Consider the following 15,538-nt stretch of genomic DNA (forward strand, 5'->3'; position numbering starts at 1 on the left):
AGGTGGCACATCCTCCTTCCCCCAGAAGGCCCCTTCTCGTTCCAGGCCCCAGGGTCACCCTCCTGCTCCTGGGGGCGTCTATACCGCCGCCTGCCTTCATACTTGTGATCACTCTCGTTTGTCCCCAGCCAAAGGGGACCCTCTCACTGTGGCACCAAACCCAGTCTGTAGCACCTGCTTGCACTCGTTGCCCGTTGCTGCTCTAAGGAACTGCCACGAACGTGGTGGCTTGAAACAAGACACATTCTTCTCTTCCAGTTCTGGGGGTCAGAAGTCCACCCCTGAACCAAAATCGAGGTATTGGTAGAGCTGTGTTCCTTCCGGAGTCTCGGGGGGGGGGGGGAGGGTCTGTTCCTTGATTTTCCAGCTTCTAGAGGCTATACACTGGCTCAAGGCCCCTTCCTCTGCCTTCACAGACAGCAATGGCAGGTCACGTACATCACTGTGACCACAGAGGGAAGTGGTCTCCGCTTTTGACGATCCTCTGATTCCACTGGGCCCGCCTGCGAATCCCGGACCGTTTCCCTGATCCAAACCTTTGAGGTGGGTTTTCTCTTACCTGTAGCACAAACATCCTATCACTTCTGTCCCCACACCCCCTTCCTCACCATTGTTCAGTCCAATGCGATTTAAATGTCCTCCTCCTCTGGGAAGTCTGCCTGGGCCTCCCCCGTCTGCACTGGGTATAGCATCCTCCATCACAGTCCTGATCACTTTGGATTGTCATTGCCTGTTTTCTGTGGGGTCTGGAGGAGTGAAGCCTGGGGCCACGGGGAGTCATGGTGGATGTCTGAGCTGGGGGAGGAGCCTTATGGCAGACAGCCAAGGTAGGAAGTGGGCTGCAGGGGATGAGGCTGAGACCAGTTCAGGGTGGACAGGAGGGCATGAAAAGGAGAGACCAAAAAGGGGGGGGGGCGGAGGGCTCCCCAGAGAGGGCCAGTGTCCTGCTTAAGGTCACCCAGCACATGGCCTCTGGGTCGGAGAGATAGGCCAGGATGGGAGGCAGGAGGCTGCTGGCAACTGGTCTCAGTTTCGAACCCACGCCAGGCCAACAATGACCCTTTGGTTTGCACAAACCCAGGCTGGGGCGGCTGAGCCACAGCAGGGTCAGCCCTCGGCCAAGGCCACAATGTCCAGCTCTTGCACACCCCTGGTGAGGACATAGGGTCCCGTCCCTGCCCCATCCCCAACCGGGGGAGAACCCCCTCACATACTCAGAGGCCAAGGACAGGCCAAGAAGCTGGGTGTCCTCCCTCAGTGCCACTGGGCAGGAACGTGGCCCTTGGCCACGGGTGGGGGCACATGGGTCAGGCTGAGCAGCTGAGATGGGGCAGAGGTCTCGGCGTGGTGTATGCTGCTGACAGATCTCGTGTACACAGAAGGCGTCTGCTGTGTGGCTGCAGGGATCTTTGGGTTCCATACCTGGGGAAGGAGTGGGGGGAGATGCGGGAATGGGGGGGGTGACGAGGCACCCCCCCACGATACACCACACTGCTCTCAAGCGTTTTTATTTTCCCGAAAGCATTTCCCCTCTTTGAAGGCCTATATTAATGTGTCCATGTACGGATTTCATTTCCGCGGCCCCTGCAAGCCATGGGCTTGCTGATGACAAGACAGGGCGTTCCTTGGTCACTCGGGAACCCAGCACCCTGAACAAGCCCTGCCATGAGGAGATCGTCAAGAATTATTTCTTGGAAACTCAGAGAGGGGCTGTACAGGACCCCCGAGCCTTTGGAGGATGCCCTGACAATTTGGGGTTGGGGGGGCTCCCAAACAGGAAGAGTGTCCGCTGCACTAAGGCCCCAGTGGTCACTACTTTCCAGGGCCACGCTGATGTCTGAGGTCACTGTCACAAACTGGAAAGTCTGGGATTCCAGGTGGCCAGGGGCCGCAGACACAGCACTGAACCTGGGGAGAGGAGAAAACCCTAGCCAGTGAGTTCTCTTTGATGCGGCCTGGGAGGACCGTTTGCAGGGGTCTGGGGGGCGGGCGCGCCCGGCACACTGTGGCAGTCGTGCGGTAGGATCGCTGCTGTCCACGACGACGCCGGGAGGGACCGTTGGTGGCTCTGGGTCTCCCGCTGTCGCCCCTGCGCCCCTCCGCCTCTGCTGCCGCCCGGCCCTCGCCCACTCGCGCTTGCTCACGCCCAGCTGTGCCCACGGGCTCCAGCCGCCAGGTGGGGGCCCCCGGGGTGCGAGTGGGCGTTGCCGGGACTCAGGTCTCCGGAAGTGTGTGGGCGCACCGGGGCGGGGATGAGTCTGGGGGCGCCACGTGAGCGAGCGACCGCAAGCAAGCCAGGACGCGGCTGACACGGAACCGCAGGCCGGCTCCCCGTGGGTCCCCGGCGAGCTCAGCCGCAGCCCTCCGGCCGAAGACCCCACCTCCCCAAACGCGCGGTGAGCCCCGGAACTCACACCAGGGGCCAGGCTGGCCCTCTCGCCCCGGCCACGGGGACACCTTCCCGGGCGAGTTCTCGGGCTCCCGGGTCGCACTCCCGCCCCCCCCGCGCCCCCCCGCGCAGCTGCCCTCGGGGTGGCCAGGCCCAGCCCCTGCACACACCGTGCGCGCCCCGGCCCCGCGCCCCGCCCCGGCCCGGCCCCGCCCGCAGCCAGCGGGACCTTTATAGGGAGCGCCCGGCCGCGGCGCGCTGGGAAGTCGGTGCCGCCGCCCTCCCAGCCGCCCGCCCGCCCGCCCGCCCGCGCCTCCGACGCGGGGGCCGCCGCCGTCTCTGCGTCCGCCATGCGTCCCGGGACGCCGGGGCCACTGTGGCCACTGCCCTGGGGGGCCCTGGCTTGGGCCGTGGGCTTCGTGGGCTCCGTGGGCTCGGGGGACCCCGCGCCCGGTGAGTGGGGCGGCCGGAAGGGGCGGGCGGGGTGGGCCACCCACGTGGGCCTGCCCGGAATGCGGGCCTTGGGGGAGACGTTGGGGGCACGGCGGCCGTGCTAGCCGCTGATCGGGCGGCCTCCTCAGGTTCAGTCCGGGAGGGCTTGGGGCTCCCCTCCCCCAGCCCCAAAGGGCCTGAAGGAGGGTCACCAGGAGGTCAGCAGAGCAGATGTGACTCCCTTTCACAATTGTCAAGAGTGGTCGTCTCGATGACGGCTGACATTTATTGAGCGCTTAGTGTCTACCTCTCGCCTCCTTGAATTCATGTGATAGGCCATTAATGTGTGTACTCTCACGCCCATTTTCCGGATGGGGGAGCTGAGGCGCAGTCACACAGCCCGTCGGTGGCCGAGTCAGGATTCGAACCGGAACCATCTATGTCCTGAAGCCCCAGAGAGGCGGGAGTGGGTGGGTGGGGGGGGGGGGTGGCAGGCCCCAGGACCTACACCGGAAGTGTCAGATCCTCCCCAGCTTTGGCTTAGGCAGATGGGCCACTGGAGTCCCGTACCTGCCACTTGTTAGGGGATGCCAGGCAAGGAATATCCCCACCGCTGGCCTCAGTTTCTCCTTTTAGAAGACGGGTGCCAGAGTGCTGAGTTCCCAGAGCTGCCCCCTGGAAGGAACCAGCAAGCTCCTGGGGATGGGGGCCGGGGCCATTCCTGCCCCCATGTAAGGGTGAAGGGATTGAGGGCTATCTGCCTTCCGACCCCACCCGGCAGCCCCACCCCAGCCCCGCATGAAGGGGAGAGCTGAGCCCCCTCCCCGAAGGCCGTGTCCCCAGGGAGATGTGAGCTCATGCAAGGAGAATGTTCCCAAGTTGGAGTGAGTAAGAGGCGGGCCAGGCAAGGGGGGGCTGCTGGGCGAGGGGGGCTCTGCGTGCCCTCGGGCCCTGTCTAGACAGAGGGCAGAGGCGGAGAGGGGGCTCCAGGGCCCACTGACCCTGGCATGTCGAGCTCTGAGTGTTTGACTGGTTGGGCAGGACGCCAGGCCTGGGCCTGGGGGCCTGGGGGCCTGGAGCAAGGTCGGGGGTGGGGTAGGGAGAGCTTCCCACCAAGAGTGAGGGTTGTGTGTGGGGTGGGGCTCAGAGAGGAGGAAGAATCCCAGAGGGATCGAGAGCAGAGCTGGGACGGGAGCACCTGTGCAGGTCTCTGCCCCTCCTTCCCACGTTGGGAGCAAGATCACCCCCTGTGTCATCACCGAGCGCCAACTGTATGCATCCCCCGTGGGTGGAAGGCCTGGGTGTTGGGAGCGGCATAGGAGGGCCCCTCTGGGCCAGTGGTAGCTGTCCCCCTTGTCCACAGGTGGCGTCTGCTGGCTCCAGCAGGGCCGAGAGGCCACCTGCAGTCTGGTGCTGCAGACTGACGTGAGCCAAGCCGAGTGTTGTGCCACCAGCAACATTGACACCGCCTGGTCCAACTTCACTCACCCGGGGAACAAGATCAGCCTTCTGGGCTTCTTGGGCCTCGTCCACTGCCTCCCCTGCAAAGGTGAGCTCCTGGGCATCAGCCACGGGTCAGGGTCACCGCCAGCAGGTGGGGCAGCTGCGAGTGAGCTCCCCACCTTGGGGGTATGCAGGAGGAGGGTGAGGCTGTTAGGAAGGGTGTTTGTGGGGGGACCCGGGGCTCGGAGAGAGACAGGGGACCTGAGGTTCCAGGCCTCAGCCTCCCTCTGTTGAGGATTCAGGAAGAAGCTTGGAGGACTCCCCAGCTTGGTTTCTAGCCTCTAGGCCCTTGCCCATGCTGAGCCCTCTGCCTGGATGGCCTTTCCCAGCTGCACCCCACCTGGTATACCCGACTCACACCCAAGTCCTAGGAAGATGGATTTTCCTAACTGGCCACCGGGGTTCGTGACTCCACAGTCAGTGCTCCCAAACACTTGATCTTCCCATCACCGCAGATTCCAGCGATCTGTGGTGGGGCCACAGATGCACGTTTCATAAGCGTGTCCCTTCTGGGTCGTGTCCTGAGAAATGCTGCCTCTTTCTTCAGACTAGGAGCTCTTTGAAGGCAGAATGATTGAGTGAATAAGCCAAGACATACCCTCTGCTCTGGAGAAGGGGTTGGGGATCCTCCCAGGCCTCTCTGGCCGGGGCTGAACCTGCAAGGGCCCGGCGGTAGTGTGAGGCATGGCTTGAAGGAAGTGGGCATTAGGACCAGGGTGTTGGAGTGTGATTAGGAGTTTGCCAGATGGGGAAAGTATGGGATCAGGCCCTAGTGGGTGGGGTCAGGGCAGGGGAGCAGGGAGGAGGCTGGAGCTGAGGGCCAAGCCCAGAGCCCAGCTGGCCACTGGGATGTGATTAATCCCTGCTCGGCCTGGCTGGGTGGTCTTGGGCTCACTGCCATGTGCCCTGGCTGGCTCCCTCCAGAACCTACTCTGGGTTCTGGCAGGGGGAGGACAGACTTCAAAAAGTGCCTGGCCTGGGCATGAGAAGGTCCAGCTCCCCCCCCCCCACCACCACCAGCACCACATCTCATCTGGCCTTGGGGAAGGGAACTCAGTTCTCCCACTTCCGTTCTGCTTGTGAAGCCACCCAGGGGGAGCGTTTCCAGATGTGCGTGTGGGCAGGCAGCGTGGGAGGTGCCCAGGTGCGGCCCACATGCCCTGCCTCTGCCTGGTTGGGGGCACCCGTGCACCAGCTCATTTTATGCTCATGCTCCCCCTGTAAGGTGGGCACCCCAGTCAGCCTCACTTACACACAGGGAAACTGAGGCTGAACTCAAGAGCTCAAGTCTGCCCTCCAGGTCCACAAGCAACAGAGGTGGGGGGTTCCATCTGGGGTCTGGCCTGGAATTCTCATGCTGAGGGGCCCCTGGCTCTCCTCCACTCACAGCTGTGACGGGGCCTCGATTTCCCCCTTCTGTAAAATGCTAATGAAGTGTCATCACCTCCTAGGGGTGGTTGAGAGACGGCAAGGAGCCTGGGAGGGCCTGTGAGAGGAGCAGCGCAGTAATAGGTCTGGGTGGGGGCGAAGACCCCAGGGAGAGACTTGCCCTGGCCAGGCCCGTTTCCCTGCCTGAGAAATAGGGCTGGCGGGGGGGGGGGGGGTATCCCCTGGGCTCACTGGGCTCGGGATGTGGGAAGCCCCCTCCCCAGAAAATGAGCCTCAGGCCAGGTGCCAACGCCCCACCCTCCCCGACGGCTCCTCTGGGTTGGTCCTGGCAGGCCCGGGGAACAGACGCGGCCGGTCCTCCCCAGGCCCGCTCCTGGACGGGGTGGGGCCCCCCTCTGATGACGCAGCCGGGCCCCGCGCCGGCCTTCCCATAACCGCGCGTAAATCAGGGAACGGACGCCAGCCCCAGCGGGTGGCCCAGCTGCGGAGCGACACCGGGACTGGGTACTGGAAGCTCGTTCCTGGACCCCCAGAACCGAGCGGAAACAACCCACTCCCGCCCGTTCCGAGCCCCAACTCCAGACAGAACCCCAAGCCTAGGCGCAGCCTCGACTCCCGGTCCACCGGGACCGTGGCTGATCTCGTCCCCGACGGATCCCGCACCCAGACTCTGAACCAGTCGTCCTCTCCGGGGTTCCCGGACTCCCGCCCGGCCTCCGGCGTCAGAGCAGGGACGGGGGTGCCGTGGGCTCCGAGGACGCCCGGCCTCGGCCACGCACCTCTCCACCACCACCACCGCCACCACCACCACCACGCGCGCGTGCCCTGTGTCCGCAGATTCGTGCGAGGGCGTGGAGTGCGGCCCCGGCAAGACGTGCCGCATGCAGGGGGGCCGCCCGCGCTGCGAGTGCGCGCCCGACTGCACTGGGCTCCCGGCGCGCCTGCAGGTCTGCGGCTCCGACGGCGCCACCTACCGCGACGAGTGCGAGCTGCGCGCCGCGCGCTGCCGCGGCCACCCGGACCTGCGCGTCATGTACCCAGGACGCTGCCGCAGTACGTGAGGGCGGGGTGGGGGCGGGGCCTGTGGGGGCGGGGCCTGGCGGCGCTCTGGGGGAGGGGCCTAGCGAAGGGACAGCGCCGCCGGATTGGGTCTTCTGCCGGGGTCGGTCGGAATGAGGAAAAGCGGGGTGGGGTTTCGGAAAGGGAGGCTCACATGGGGTGCGAGATTGGGGTGCGTGACTCAGGGAGGGGCTTGCGGGTGCAACCAGAGGGGCGGGGCCTGGGTGTGGAACGAGAGTGGGCGGGGCGCGCGGGAGGGGTGTGGCTTCCGGCGCGGCCGGGGGCGGGGCCTGCGGGTGGAACCTGCGGCGGGCTGGCCCCCGCCCCTGACCCGCCCTGGCTCCCCGCTCGCAGAGTCGTGCGCGCACGTGATGTGCCCGCGGCCGCAGTCGTGCGTGGTGGACCAGACCGGCAGCGCTCACTGCGTGGTGTGTCGCGCGGCGCCCTGTCCCGCGCCCTCCAGCCCCGGCCAGGAGCTCTGCGGCAACAACAACGTCACCTACATGTCCTCGTGTCACCTCCGCCAGGCCACCTGCTTCCTGGGCCGCTCCATCGGCGTGCGCCACCCGGGCAGCTGTGCAGGTGTGGCGCGGAGCGGGGAGCAGCGGTGGGGCCCAACCTCCCGCCCCTCTCCGCGCCCCCACTTTTCTTTTCGTCCCTCCCGCTCTTCAGGCACCCCTGAGCCGTCAGATGCGGAGTCGGAGTCGGAGGAGGAGAACTTCGTGTGAGCCCGTGGGGCCGGCTTGGGCCTGGCGTTCAAGGCCTCCCCGTTTTATTTATTGCCACAGCCGAGTCTAATTTATGTCCCATGGACACTCCCCAGAGCCTGGGCCGGGACTGCTTAGGAGGAGCCCTGGAGCCCCCTGACAATACCTTGGAAGGATTGGGGGAAGGGGGCCTGGGAGTGGGGCTGGTAGGTGGGGCTCCCACTCCAGGCAGGAGGACCCCATGCTTCTGCTCTAGGGGTTAGCTTAAATTATGGTCACCACGGAGAGGGCTGGGGATTGCCTGCCAGCAATTAGTGAAGAGGCACCCCCTCCTTCTAGACCGCAGACTGGGAGTAACGAAGGGGTCCACAGCCCGGATGTGTATAGATGAGCCGCAGAACCTGCCCAGGCCCCAGATAGGCCAAGGAAGCAGCCACTGTCCACAAGCAGCTCAAGGACTCCAGGCCCTACCTTCTCGGTGCCTCCATTTCCATTTCCCCAGGACGTCCTGTGGTGGCTCCTGAGAAGAGCCCAGTGTGTCTCCTGGGGTGGGAGAGGCCAGAAGAGAGCACTGTGTGTCGTGGTGCCCAATGCACTTTGGGCGGGACCCAGTGGGGCCCACAAAGGGCCCCTGCTCACCCACCGTGGGGTTTGTGTGCCAAGGCCCACCGCACACCCTGCCTCCTAGAGCTGTAGGTCTCAGCGGCGCCCCTCGTCCGTGCCGCTCCATCCGAAAGGGAAGTCCAGACCAGGACCCCTCGGTCCCATGAGACTTGCCTTGGCCAAGCCTCTAAGCCCAGTTTCCAGGTGCACCCGCCTCAACCACCAGCCGGCCGGGAGTTTTGACACCTGCCAGATGCTGGCTCTGGGCAGGGTCGCTGCCTTCTGTTCGCTCAGTGTCACCTCCCCGCGGCTGCATGTGGCAGGGGCTCAGACCGGACGGGGGGGGCCCAACAGGCAAGAGCCCACCTCCCCGAGTTTGCAGCGAGCCGTGCAGGGGCCAGTTGTTCCCACCCTCTCCTGGCCCCTCAGAAGTGCCTTACCTGTGACACCCAGAAAAGTGCCCTTGAGGCCACTTCCGCACCCTGGGGTCCTGCCTCACCAAAGAAATAAAGACTATAAAAAGCCACTTGGGGGCGTCCGAGCCTCGCTCTGCCTCTCTCAGCCTCTGCGCGGTCTCCTCTTGCTAGTGCTTCCACCCAGTCGGAAGCGGAGGGTGCTGTGAGGGTGCTGAGTGGGGGGCTCTGGGAGCATCTGGGGGAGATGCCTTCTGTCTCTGGGCCTCAGTGTCCACCTCTGGGCAGTGGGCGGCAGCCAGGGAGAGGGCTGAGGTAGGCGAGGTGCAGGGTGAGGCCGGGGGGGGCGAAAGGAGGCCTTCGTAGGGCAGGAGACAGAAGAGGCAAGCAAGACGGCTTAGGGCGCTCCGGAGAAGCCACCGGGTTTAGGCTCCAGAAACAGAGGCCTGGCCTGGAAGGGCTGGGGGTGTGATGGTCGCCATGACACCGTTAAAAATAACACGACGACCCTAACACCAGCTGGGACTTACCCAGACGTGGCCATATGCCAGCACTTTCTTCAGTGAATAACAGACTTCACGGGGGGCCAGGCCAGCCTGAGACTCTACACAGAGGACCAGGAGACCCCCCCCCCCCATCCCCATTGGTTTCCCCATCGATGCCTGGGTGTGGTTAGCTGGAGGCCGAGGGAGAGATGTGCTAGGCTGGGCCACTGCTTGGGCAAAGGCCAAGAGGCTGTCCCGAGTGCAGGCTGTCGGGTGGGGGTCGGTAAATCCAGAAGGGCCGGTGGTGAGGAGGGCAGGGAGGGGCCTGGGTCCCAAAGCCAGAGGACCAGATGAGGCCTCTGAGCAAGCAGCTCACGGTCTCAGGGAGGCTGTGGCCGAGCCACATCCTTGGCCTCGCTGAGACAGAAACTCGAAGGATCGTGGATGGGCCCTGGAGGTGAACCATTGTGTCTGGTTATTCAGTTAACATTTTATTTGGTCATTTTGGCCCTTTGCATTTGGAACCGATGCCCTCTCTACCCCACCCTCCACCCCACGGATACACCAGGCTTCCTGGAGTTCGGGGGCCCACAGATGCCCTGCCCCAGCCGTGGAATTTCCAGGCAGGAGCTATCTGAATCATTTACCACCTCATTTGTGTACCCCGTGCTGTCGTGGTTCAGGCAACTCCCGCAGGAACCCAGCGGTCCCGGGCAGGGGACTGGGCTGGGGCCCGTTTGGGCCTTCGAACCACATCCTGTATCCAGCTTACGAAGGCAGACACCTGCGTGTACACATCAGGGGTCTTAGGGTCGCCGCACCAGAGTCCAGAGAAGGAGACCAGACCGTGTGCCCGGTTCCTGCACACCAGGGGTCCCCCAGAGTCCGCCTGGGGGTGGAGGGAAAGGCAAGGTCAGGGGTCCATCTCTGGGCCTCTTTCCCTGGCCTCCCTGCCTCGAAACCCTTCCAAGGCTTCCTAGCGCTCCTCCAGCAAAAACTAAACTTACGGCCTTCAAGGGACTTGAGCATCTAGCCCCCACCCATCTGTCTGCACTCCTTTCCCTAGGTTCCTGCCCCGCCAGGCTTCTGGGCTGTTCCTGAAGCAAACCAAGCTTGGTCTGGCCTCTGGGCTTTTCCATATCCTGGAGACCTGTTACTGCCCCCATTGGACACTGCTGGTATAAATATACAAGTCTGCAGTACTTTGTGCAGTACACAACTTGCACAGCTGTATATGGCAGCCCTGTGACGGGTGTCTCTGCCTGGCATGCCTTCCCTCAGATCTCCTCAAGTCTCCTTCAGTCTCAGCTCAAAAGGTGCTCTTCTCTGAGAAGCCTTCCCGAATACTCACCCTAAAATTCCCGCTTCCTCCCCTCCTCTCCCCTTCCCAGTCGTATCACCCTAACTGTAATCTGAAATCACCTCTGACCCTAGGAAGTAGGTACTATTAGTGTGGCAGTTTCACAGGTAAAGAAAGGTCCAGAAAAGTGAGGTGACTTTTCCAAGGCCACACACCTGGGAAGCGTCACAGTCGGTTGGACTCCAGAATCTGTTCTGAATCACTCTCTTGCCAGGAACAAAAAAATCCTCAAGGCTGTTTCTCCCTCGGCACCAGGGCCAGGGTTGCCCAGAGTCCACGCAGGGTCTCGGGAGGAGGAACTCCTTGACGGAGATCTGTTACTGCCCCCTACTGAACGCTGCTTGTAAGTACACAAATCTGTAGCCCTTCGTGCGACGCGCGATCTGCACGGCTGTACCTGACAGCCCTGTGACCTCGGAAAAGTCTTTGTCCTTCCAGGGTCTCAGTGAGGCTTCATCTGGTCAAAGGTGAGCTTAAGGACTTAGTTCCCAAGCCTCTGCCTTCTCTAACCCTGACTGTGGGCCTCAGTTTGCCCATATTGCAGGAAGGTAGGGTGGGGACCCAGTGTCTTACCGAGCAGAAGCCACGCCTCCGGCGGTCCCCACTGTGGGTGCAGAGCATGGCAGGGCTCAGCTGGCCCTTCCAGGAGCTGTTGCAGGCGTCCAGGCCCAGCACGCGCACTTCGGCCTCCATCAGCCCGGGTGGCAGGTCCTCGAAATCGGATACAGAGCCCCAGCCAGCCACCCGGCAGCGTGCCCCAGCCCTGAGTGGCGTGGCGTCTCTCCGTGGCAGCCTCAGCAGCCCCACTGCAGGACCCAGGATGGCAGAGCCGTTGAGCTGCAGAGAGACCGCTGACTTTGGGTTTACCCCCAACCACCCATCAGTGTTCCTGCCTCAGTTTACCTGTCATGACGCCTTGGCTCTCTGTGGACTCACGGGGAGGAATCGGCAGCCGCTGCCGTGAGGCTCAGGAAAGCCTCTTGCTGCCACGCGGCCTGCCCATCAGGCCTCACCCGTTCAGACCAGGACGCTGGCCTCCCCAGCTGCCAGCGGTGTCCTTCCAACCAGCATCTCCCCTGCTCGGAAGCTCTCCCTTGGCTCCCCATTGTTCCTGGGACAATACGTCCTGGTTCACCATTCGGCCCTCCCCTCTACCCAGAATGAATTTGCTGTCATTCCCTGGTCCCCACCACCCCACCCCCACTCCCCCCCCCCGCCCCCCGCCGGAACACCCTCCCTATCCAGCCTTCAGGTCTCAGCTTAGATGCCACCTCCTCCAGGGAGGCTTCCTAGACTCCCAGGATAGGACAGGAGCCTCCTCCGGGTTCCATGTGCCCCTGCCAAGGCCGATTTACCCAGCTGCCACCGAGTGGGACCGGAAGCTCTAAGGGGACCGGCCCTGGGGTGTCCAGGGCCCCAAACAGCTGGTGTAAACGCTCAGTCAGCGTTTATGGGATGAATGACTCAGGCCCCTGGTTTTGGTACTCACTCCCTAACCGTGGCCATATCCTGACCGCACCGCAGCCTCAGTTTCCCCAGCTGCATAACGGGACGGGTGACCAGAGCTGTGGGCTCCAGGTTTTGGGGTTTCACAGATGAGCAAAACCCACATGCCAGCTTTGGCCGCGGATACTCGCTGCCCCCTTTTCATTTTGCTTGGAGAACAGCCCCCGCCCCCAACCCTCTCGTTCCCGGGAACCTATTCCTGTTACGCTGAGCATCTCTGTTTTGACTTTTCACCACATTTGGACAGCAGGCCTGAGGTGTTTTCCCTTGAAAACGGAGGCCCTGGGGGCCCCTGGAATTGAATTTGGGGCACCTGAGCGTCCTGCGGGGGGGCGGCCCCCAGGCAGGCAGGGGTGGGGGGGGCGCTCAGAAAGGACGCCCCTGTGTGGGCAGGGGGGGAAGGAGCCACTTCCTGCCCGGAAACCCCGCACAGGGCCTGGGGGGCAGCGACTAGAGTATCTGGTGTCCTAGAGTCTCACGCGTTTTCCCTTTCAGCGTGAACATCGGGGCCTGCCGTGCGCTACAAACGGCCATAAGGAGATAAAAATCCCTGCGCTCCGAGTCTGGAGGAGGAAGCAGTGAACGTTGGTGAAGAAGCAAATGGTTTCAGCTGTGGGGGACACAAGGAAGTTGGGACAGAGGGACGGGATGGGGAGATGGGGGGGCCGGGGGAGGGCGGGTGACAGGGGCTTCTCAAGGGAGGCCCCAGAGGAGGGGACGTTTGAGGGAAGACTGGGAAGGGTTGAGGGACAAAGCCATGCGGTGTCTGGGGGAACGGCGCCCTGGAGGGGACGCAGCCAGTGCAAAGGCCCGGGCGTAGGGGGCACGGGGGCCACGCCGATGGCTCAGTCTGCCCCCAGGGGGCACCGAGGGGGCAATGTGGGAGGCACAGAGGGCAGAGGCGGGACATAATCCGACTCGGGTGCTCACAGGACCTTACAGCTGTTTTTAAAACATGTGGGGGTGGCCAGGGACGGGCCAGACCCGCGTCCGGTGCCCCCCCCCCCCAAGGCTCACCTGCAGTAGACAGATGTCGTTGGCGTGGGTGGTGGGCTGGTAGTCCGGGTGCCTGACGATGGTGGAGATGCCCAGCACCTGTCGTGTGGGCTCCGAGCTGTGCAGGACGTGAGCCCCCAGCACCACCAGGCCCATTCGGGAGTCCCTGCAGGGGGAGGGGCAACTGAGAGCGAGCCTGGGGTCTCGGCGTCCCCGTCTGCAGAACGGGGTGCGGCCCCATGACCATAATTACGTTTATTTCCGTCCCCACCTCAATTACAGCCTTCACCTAGATAGGCGCGCTATTACCGTTAATACATATTATCGCGAGGTACTTAGAACAGGGGCGATACTTCCCACGTTTCTTACAGCCCCCCCCCCAGTTACAACGTTACCCCCAATATCTTCCGTGGCAACGCCGTGGTTATTCAACAGGAAACCCCGAGCGGACACAGGGCTGCAACCCCGGCTGTGGCCACGACGTCGCTCTCACACACTCTTCTCGCCGAGCCCCCCCCTTGCCGTCCGGAGCCGGGGGCCTGGGGCCCGAGTGGCAGCGGCGGGGGTGGCCCCCCGGGGTGGGCTCACCTGTGGCTGAAGCAATGGGCCGCGGAGACCACCCAGCGGGAGCGGAGCAGGAAGCCTCCGCAGTGGTGCTGGCCCTCGAAGGCCACAGACACCATGTAGGGCCGGGAGTGGGGCTTCACCTCGTGGCCCCCGATGATCCGGGCTCCCCGGGAGCCTGCAGGAGGGGCGGGACAGAGGGGTGATGGGAGCGGCTCCGGCACCTGCTGGGGGGGGGGGTTGGGTGGGGGCGAGGCGCCCGGACGAGGTCCTCGAGCGTGCCGGGAGGGAGCCTGGACTCCAGAAAACCCTGGGCCTGGGCCTCCGCCCCGGCCCCCAGTCCCAGCTGAGGCCGAGAGGGGCAGCGACCCAGAGGGCTGAGTAGCTGCACGGGGTCGGGGGCTCTTACCTGGGGGCCCCGTAGGCAGCGTGAGGGCCACAGACACTGCCAGCAGCAGGCGGCCCAGCTCGTTCGCCCGGGGCCCCATGGCTGTCGCCGGCTGGTGGCTCCCTCAGAGCTCTGCGGGACACGGCCCGGAAAGGGGGAACCTGGCTGTGGCCTGTGGTGGGAGGTCGGCCGGGCCACACCAGCAACGCCCAGTTCGGTGCTGGCGCCTCTGGGAGGCCTCGGGCCGTTGACGGTCCCAGCCGTCCAGGAGGCCAGGGCGCAGGGCGGCGAGGGGACGAGCGCGGCTCTAGGAACTGCCCGCCTGGGGCGAAGCCTGGCTCTGCAGGGCCCGGAGGTGACCCCAGAGGCCACTTACCGCCCCGTGCCTCGGTTTATCCAGCATCTGCCCACGGAGCACGTGCAGGGAGCTTCCTGCAGCGGCCAGGACCCGGCCGACAGGCATCGTGCCCCCAGCTGCCTCCTGGGGGTGTGGGGCCGCCTCCCCAGCCGGACGGGGTCTGGCCCCATTGCCACCTGCTCCCCCTCTGCAACTCAGGCACCGACCTCAGGGCTGCGAGTTCCCCGGAAAGCCCCGAGATGGTCGCTGCCTTTGTTGCACTTACCGAGTGCCTACTGTATACAGCCTCTGGCAGGAGCTGGAGATAGGAGTGTGGCAGTGACCGAGGCCCCCGCCCCAGGTGCCCCTCCCACTCTGCCGGCCAGGCCACCTCGCGGAGCCGGGGTGGTGGCCGTCCGACTGGCCATCACAGGGCAGTAGGGTGAGGCCATGTGATGCTGGAGGCCGGCGGGCAGGTTCCGGTGTCTCGGGCTGTGGGCCCACGCCGAGGGGGCTGAGGTTTCCGTTTTCGGGGGTGTGGGGACAGGGCGCTAAGGCTGGAGCCCCCAGACCCGCAGCCCATCCCCACCCCTCCCTTAGGCCCCGGCCGCTCACCCAGCCTCCCCATGGTGCGCGGCCGCAGCAGCACGGCTGGGAAGTGTCCTCACCCAGCTCCCGGGACACCACGAAGAGGTCTCAGCGGGGCACCATCTTGCGCCCCCTACGGTACCACCTCTCAGGGTCCCTGCGAGTCGGGAGCCTGTGACCACACCCCCAGAGGCTGCCCAGACCCGAAGAACCTGCCCGGCACGTCTGTGTGACCTCCCGGGGCCGCTGGGACCCGTCACCACACGCCGGTTCTGACAGCTCTGGGCTCAGAAGTCCTGACACCCAGGCGGGGGCAGGACCGCTCCCCCCAGGGCCCCAGGGAGCCCGTCTCCCCCCTCTTCCAGCTTCCAGAGCAGCACGGGGTCCGCCCGGCTCTCTGCCTCCCTCTCGTGAGGACCTCGTGAGGACACTGGGCCCCCCGAGCCCCCAGGTCACCCCCGCCTGGTGATATGACAGGTGCCTGGTCCCGGGACCGGGACAGGGACGTCTTTGGGGCCACACTTGGCGCCCCCTGGTCAGTGTGTGTCATCACCCCCTTTCACAGACAAGGTCCAGAGCCGCGAAAGCAGCGGGGTGAGGGGGAGCCAGCTGGCCTGGAGGAGGCCCCCGGCCCGTCTGGGTTTGAGCCCCGTGAGGCCCACTGATCAGGTACTAAGTGAATGTCTCGCTAAGCCACCATGTCCGTGGTGACCCGTCAGACCAGCCGGCGGGAACCAGCACGGCCGGGAGAACCCGCGGGAAGAAACCACAAGGTCAGCGTCACGGTTGTTTCTGCCAGCGTCAGACCCCATGTGGCCA

General features: G+C 64.5%; 2 protein-coding genes across 6 annotated transcripts; one reads left to right on the forward strand and one right to left on the reverse strand.

The window, feature by feature from the left end:
* Positions 1 to 2,692: 2,692 nt before the first annotated feature.
* On the forward strand, positions 2,693 to 8,608 carry FSTL3 (follistatin like 3). 5 transcript variants are annotated; one of them, XM_042977484.1, is made up of 6 exons: positions 2,693 to 2,842; positions 4,185 to 4,370; positions 6,551 to 6,766; positions 7,127 to 7,354; positions 7,445 to 7,496; positions 7,819 to 8,608. In XM_042977484.1, exons 1-6 carry the CDS (start codon positions 2,740 to 2,742, stop codon positions 7,868 to 7,870), a joined length of 837 nt encoding a protein of 278 aa, XP_042833418.1. In that variant the 5' UTR covers positions 2,693 to 2,739; the 3' UTR covers positions 7,871 to 8,608. The 5 variants fall into 5 exon arrangements, with proteins under 5 accessions (XP_042833418.1, XP_042833415.1, XP_042833419.1 ...); XM_042977481.1 differs by having other exon boundaries at positions 7,127 to 7,496; XM_042977485.1 differs by having other exon boundaries at positions 7,445 to 8,608.
* Positions 8,609 to 9,440: 832 nt separating this feature from the next.
* PRSS57 (serine protease 57) lies at positions 9,441 to 13,923 on the reverse strand. The gene is made up of 5 exons (XM_042977241.1): positions 13,816 to 13,923; positions 13,431 to 13,584; positions 12,864 to 13,008; positions 10,914 to 11,177; positions 9,441 to 9,869 (listed from the first exon to the last, which is right to left on the reverse strand). Exons 1-5 carry the CDS (start codon positions 13,892 to 13,894, stop codon positions 9,660 to 9,662), a joined length of 852 nt encoding a protein of 283 aa, XP_042833175.1. The 5' UTR covers positions 13,895 to 13,923; the 3' UTR covers positions 9,441 to 9,659.
* Between the last annotated feature and the right edge of the window lie 1,615 nt (positions 13,924 to 15,538).

This window comes from Panthera tigris, chromosome A2 (assembly GCF_018350195.1).
Source record: "Panthera tigris isolate Pti1 chromosome A2, P.tigris_Pti1_mat1.1, whole genome shotgun sequence".
Classification (NCBI taxonomy): Eukaryota; Metazoa; Chordata; class Mammalia; order Carnivora; family Felidae; genus Panthera; species Panthera tigris.

What these genes read in the sequence shown, in the direction of transcription:
- FSTL3 (XM_042977481.1), top strand. Translation starts at nt 2,740, where the DNA reads ATGCGTCCCGGGACGCCGGGGCCACTGTGGCCACTGCCCTGGGGGGCC. An exon ending in CCACTGCCTCCCCTGCAAAG is followed by an intron (nt 4,371 to 6,550) that starts GTGAGCTCCTGG and finishes CTGTGTCCGCAG; the next exon opens with ATTCGTGCGAGGGCGTGGAG. An exon ending in GTACCCAGGACGCTGCCGCA is followed by an intron (nt 6,767 to 7,126) that starts GTACGTGAGGGC and finishes CCCCGCTCGCAG; the next exon opens with AGTCGTGCGCGCACGTGATG.
- PRSS57 (XM_042977241.1), bottom strand. Translation starts at nt 13,894, where the DNA reads ATGGGGCCCCGGGCGAACGAGCTGGGCCGCCTGCTGCTGGCAGTGTCT. An exon ending in GCTGCCTACGGGGCCCCCAG is followed by an intron (nt 13,585 to 13,815) that starts GTAAGAGCCCCC and finishes CCCCTCCTGCAG; the next exon opens with GCTCCCGGGGAGCCCGGATC. An exon ending in GCCCATTGCTTCAGCCACAG is followed by an intron (nt 13,009 to 13,430) that starts GTGAGCCCACCC and finishes CTCCCCCTGCAG; the next exon opens with GGACTCCCGAATGGGCCTGG.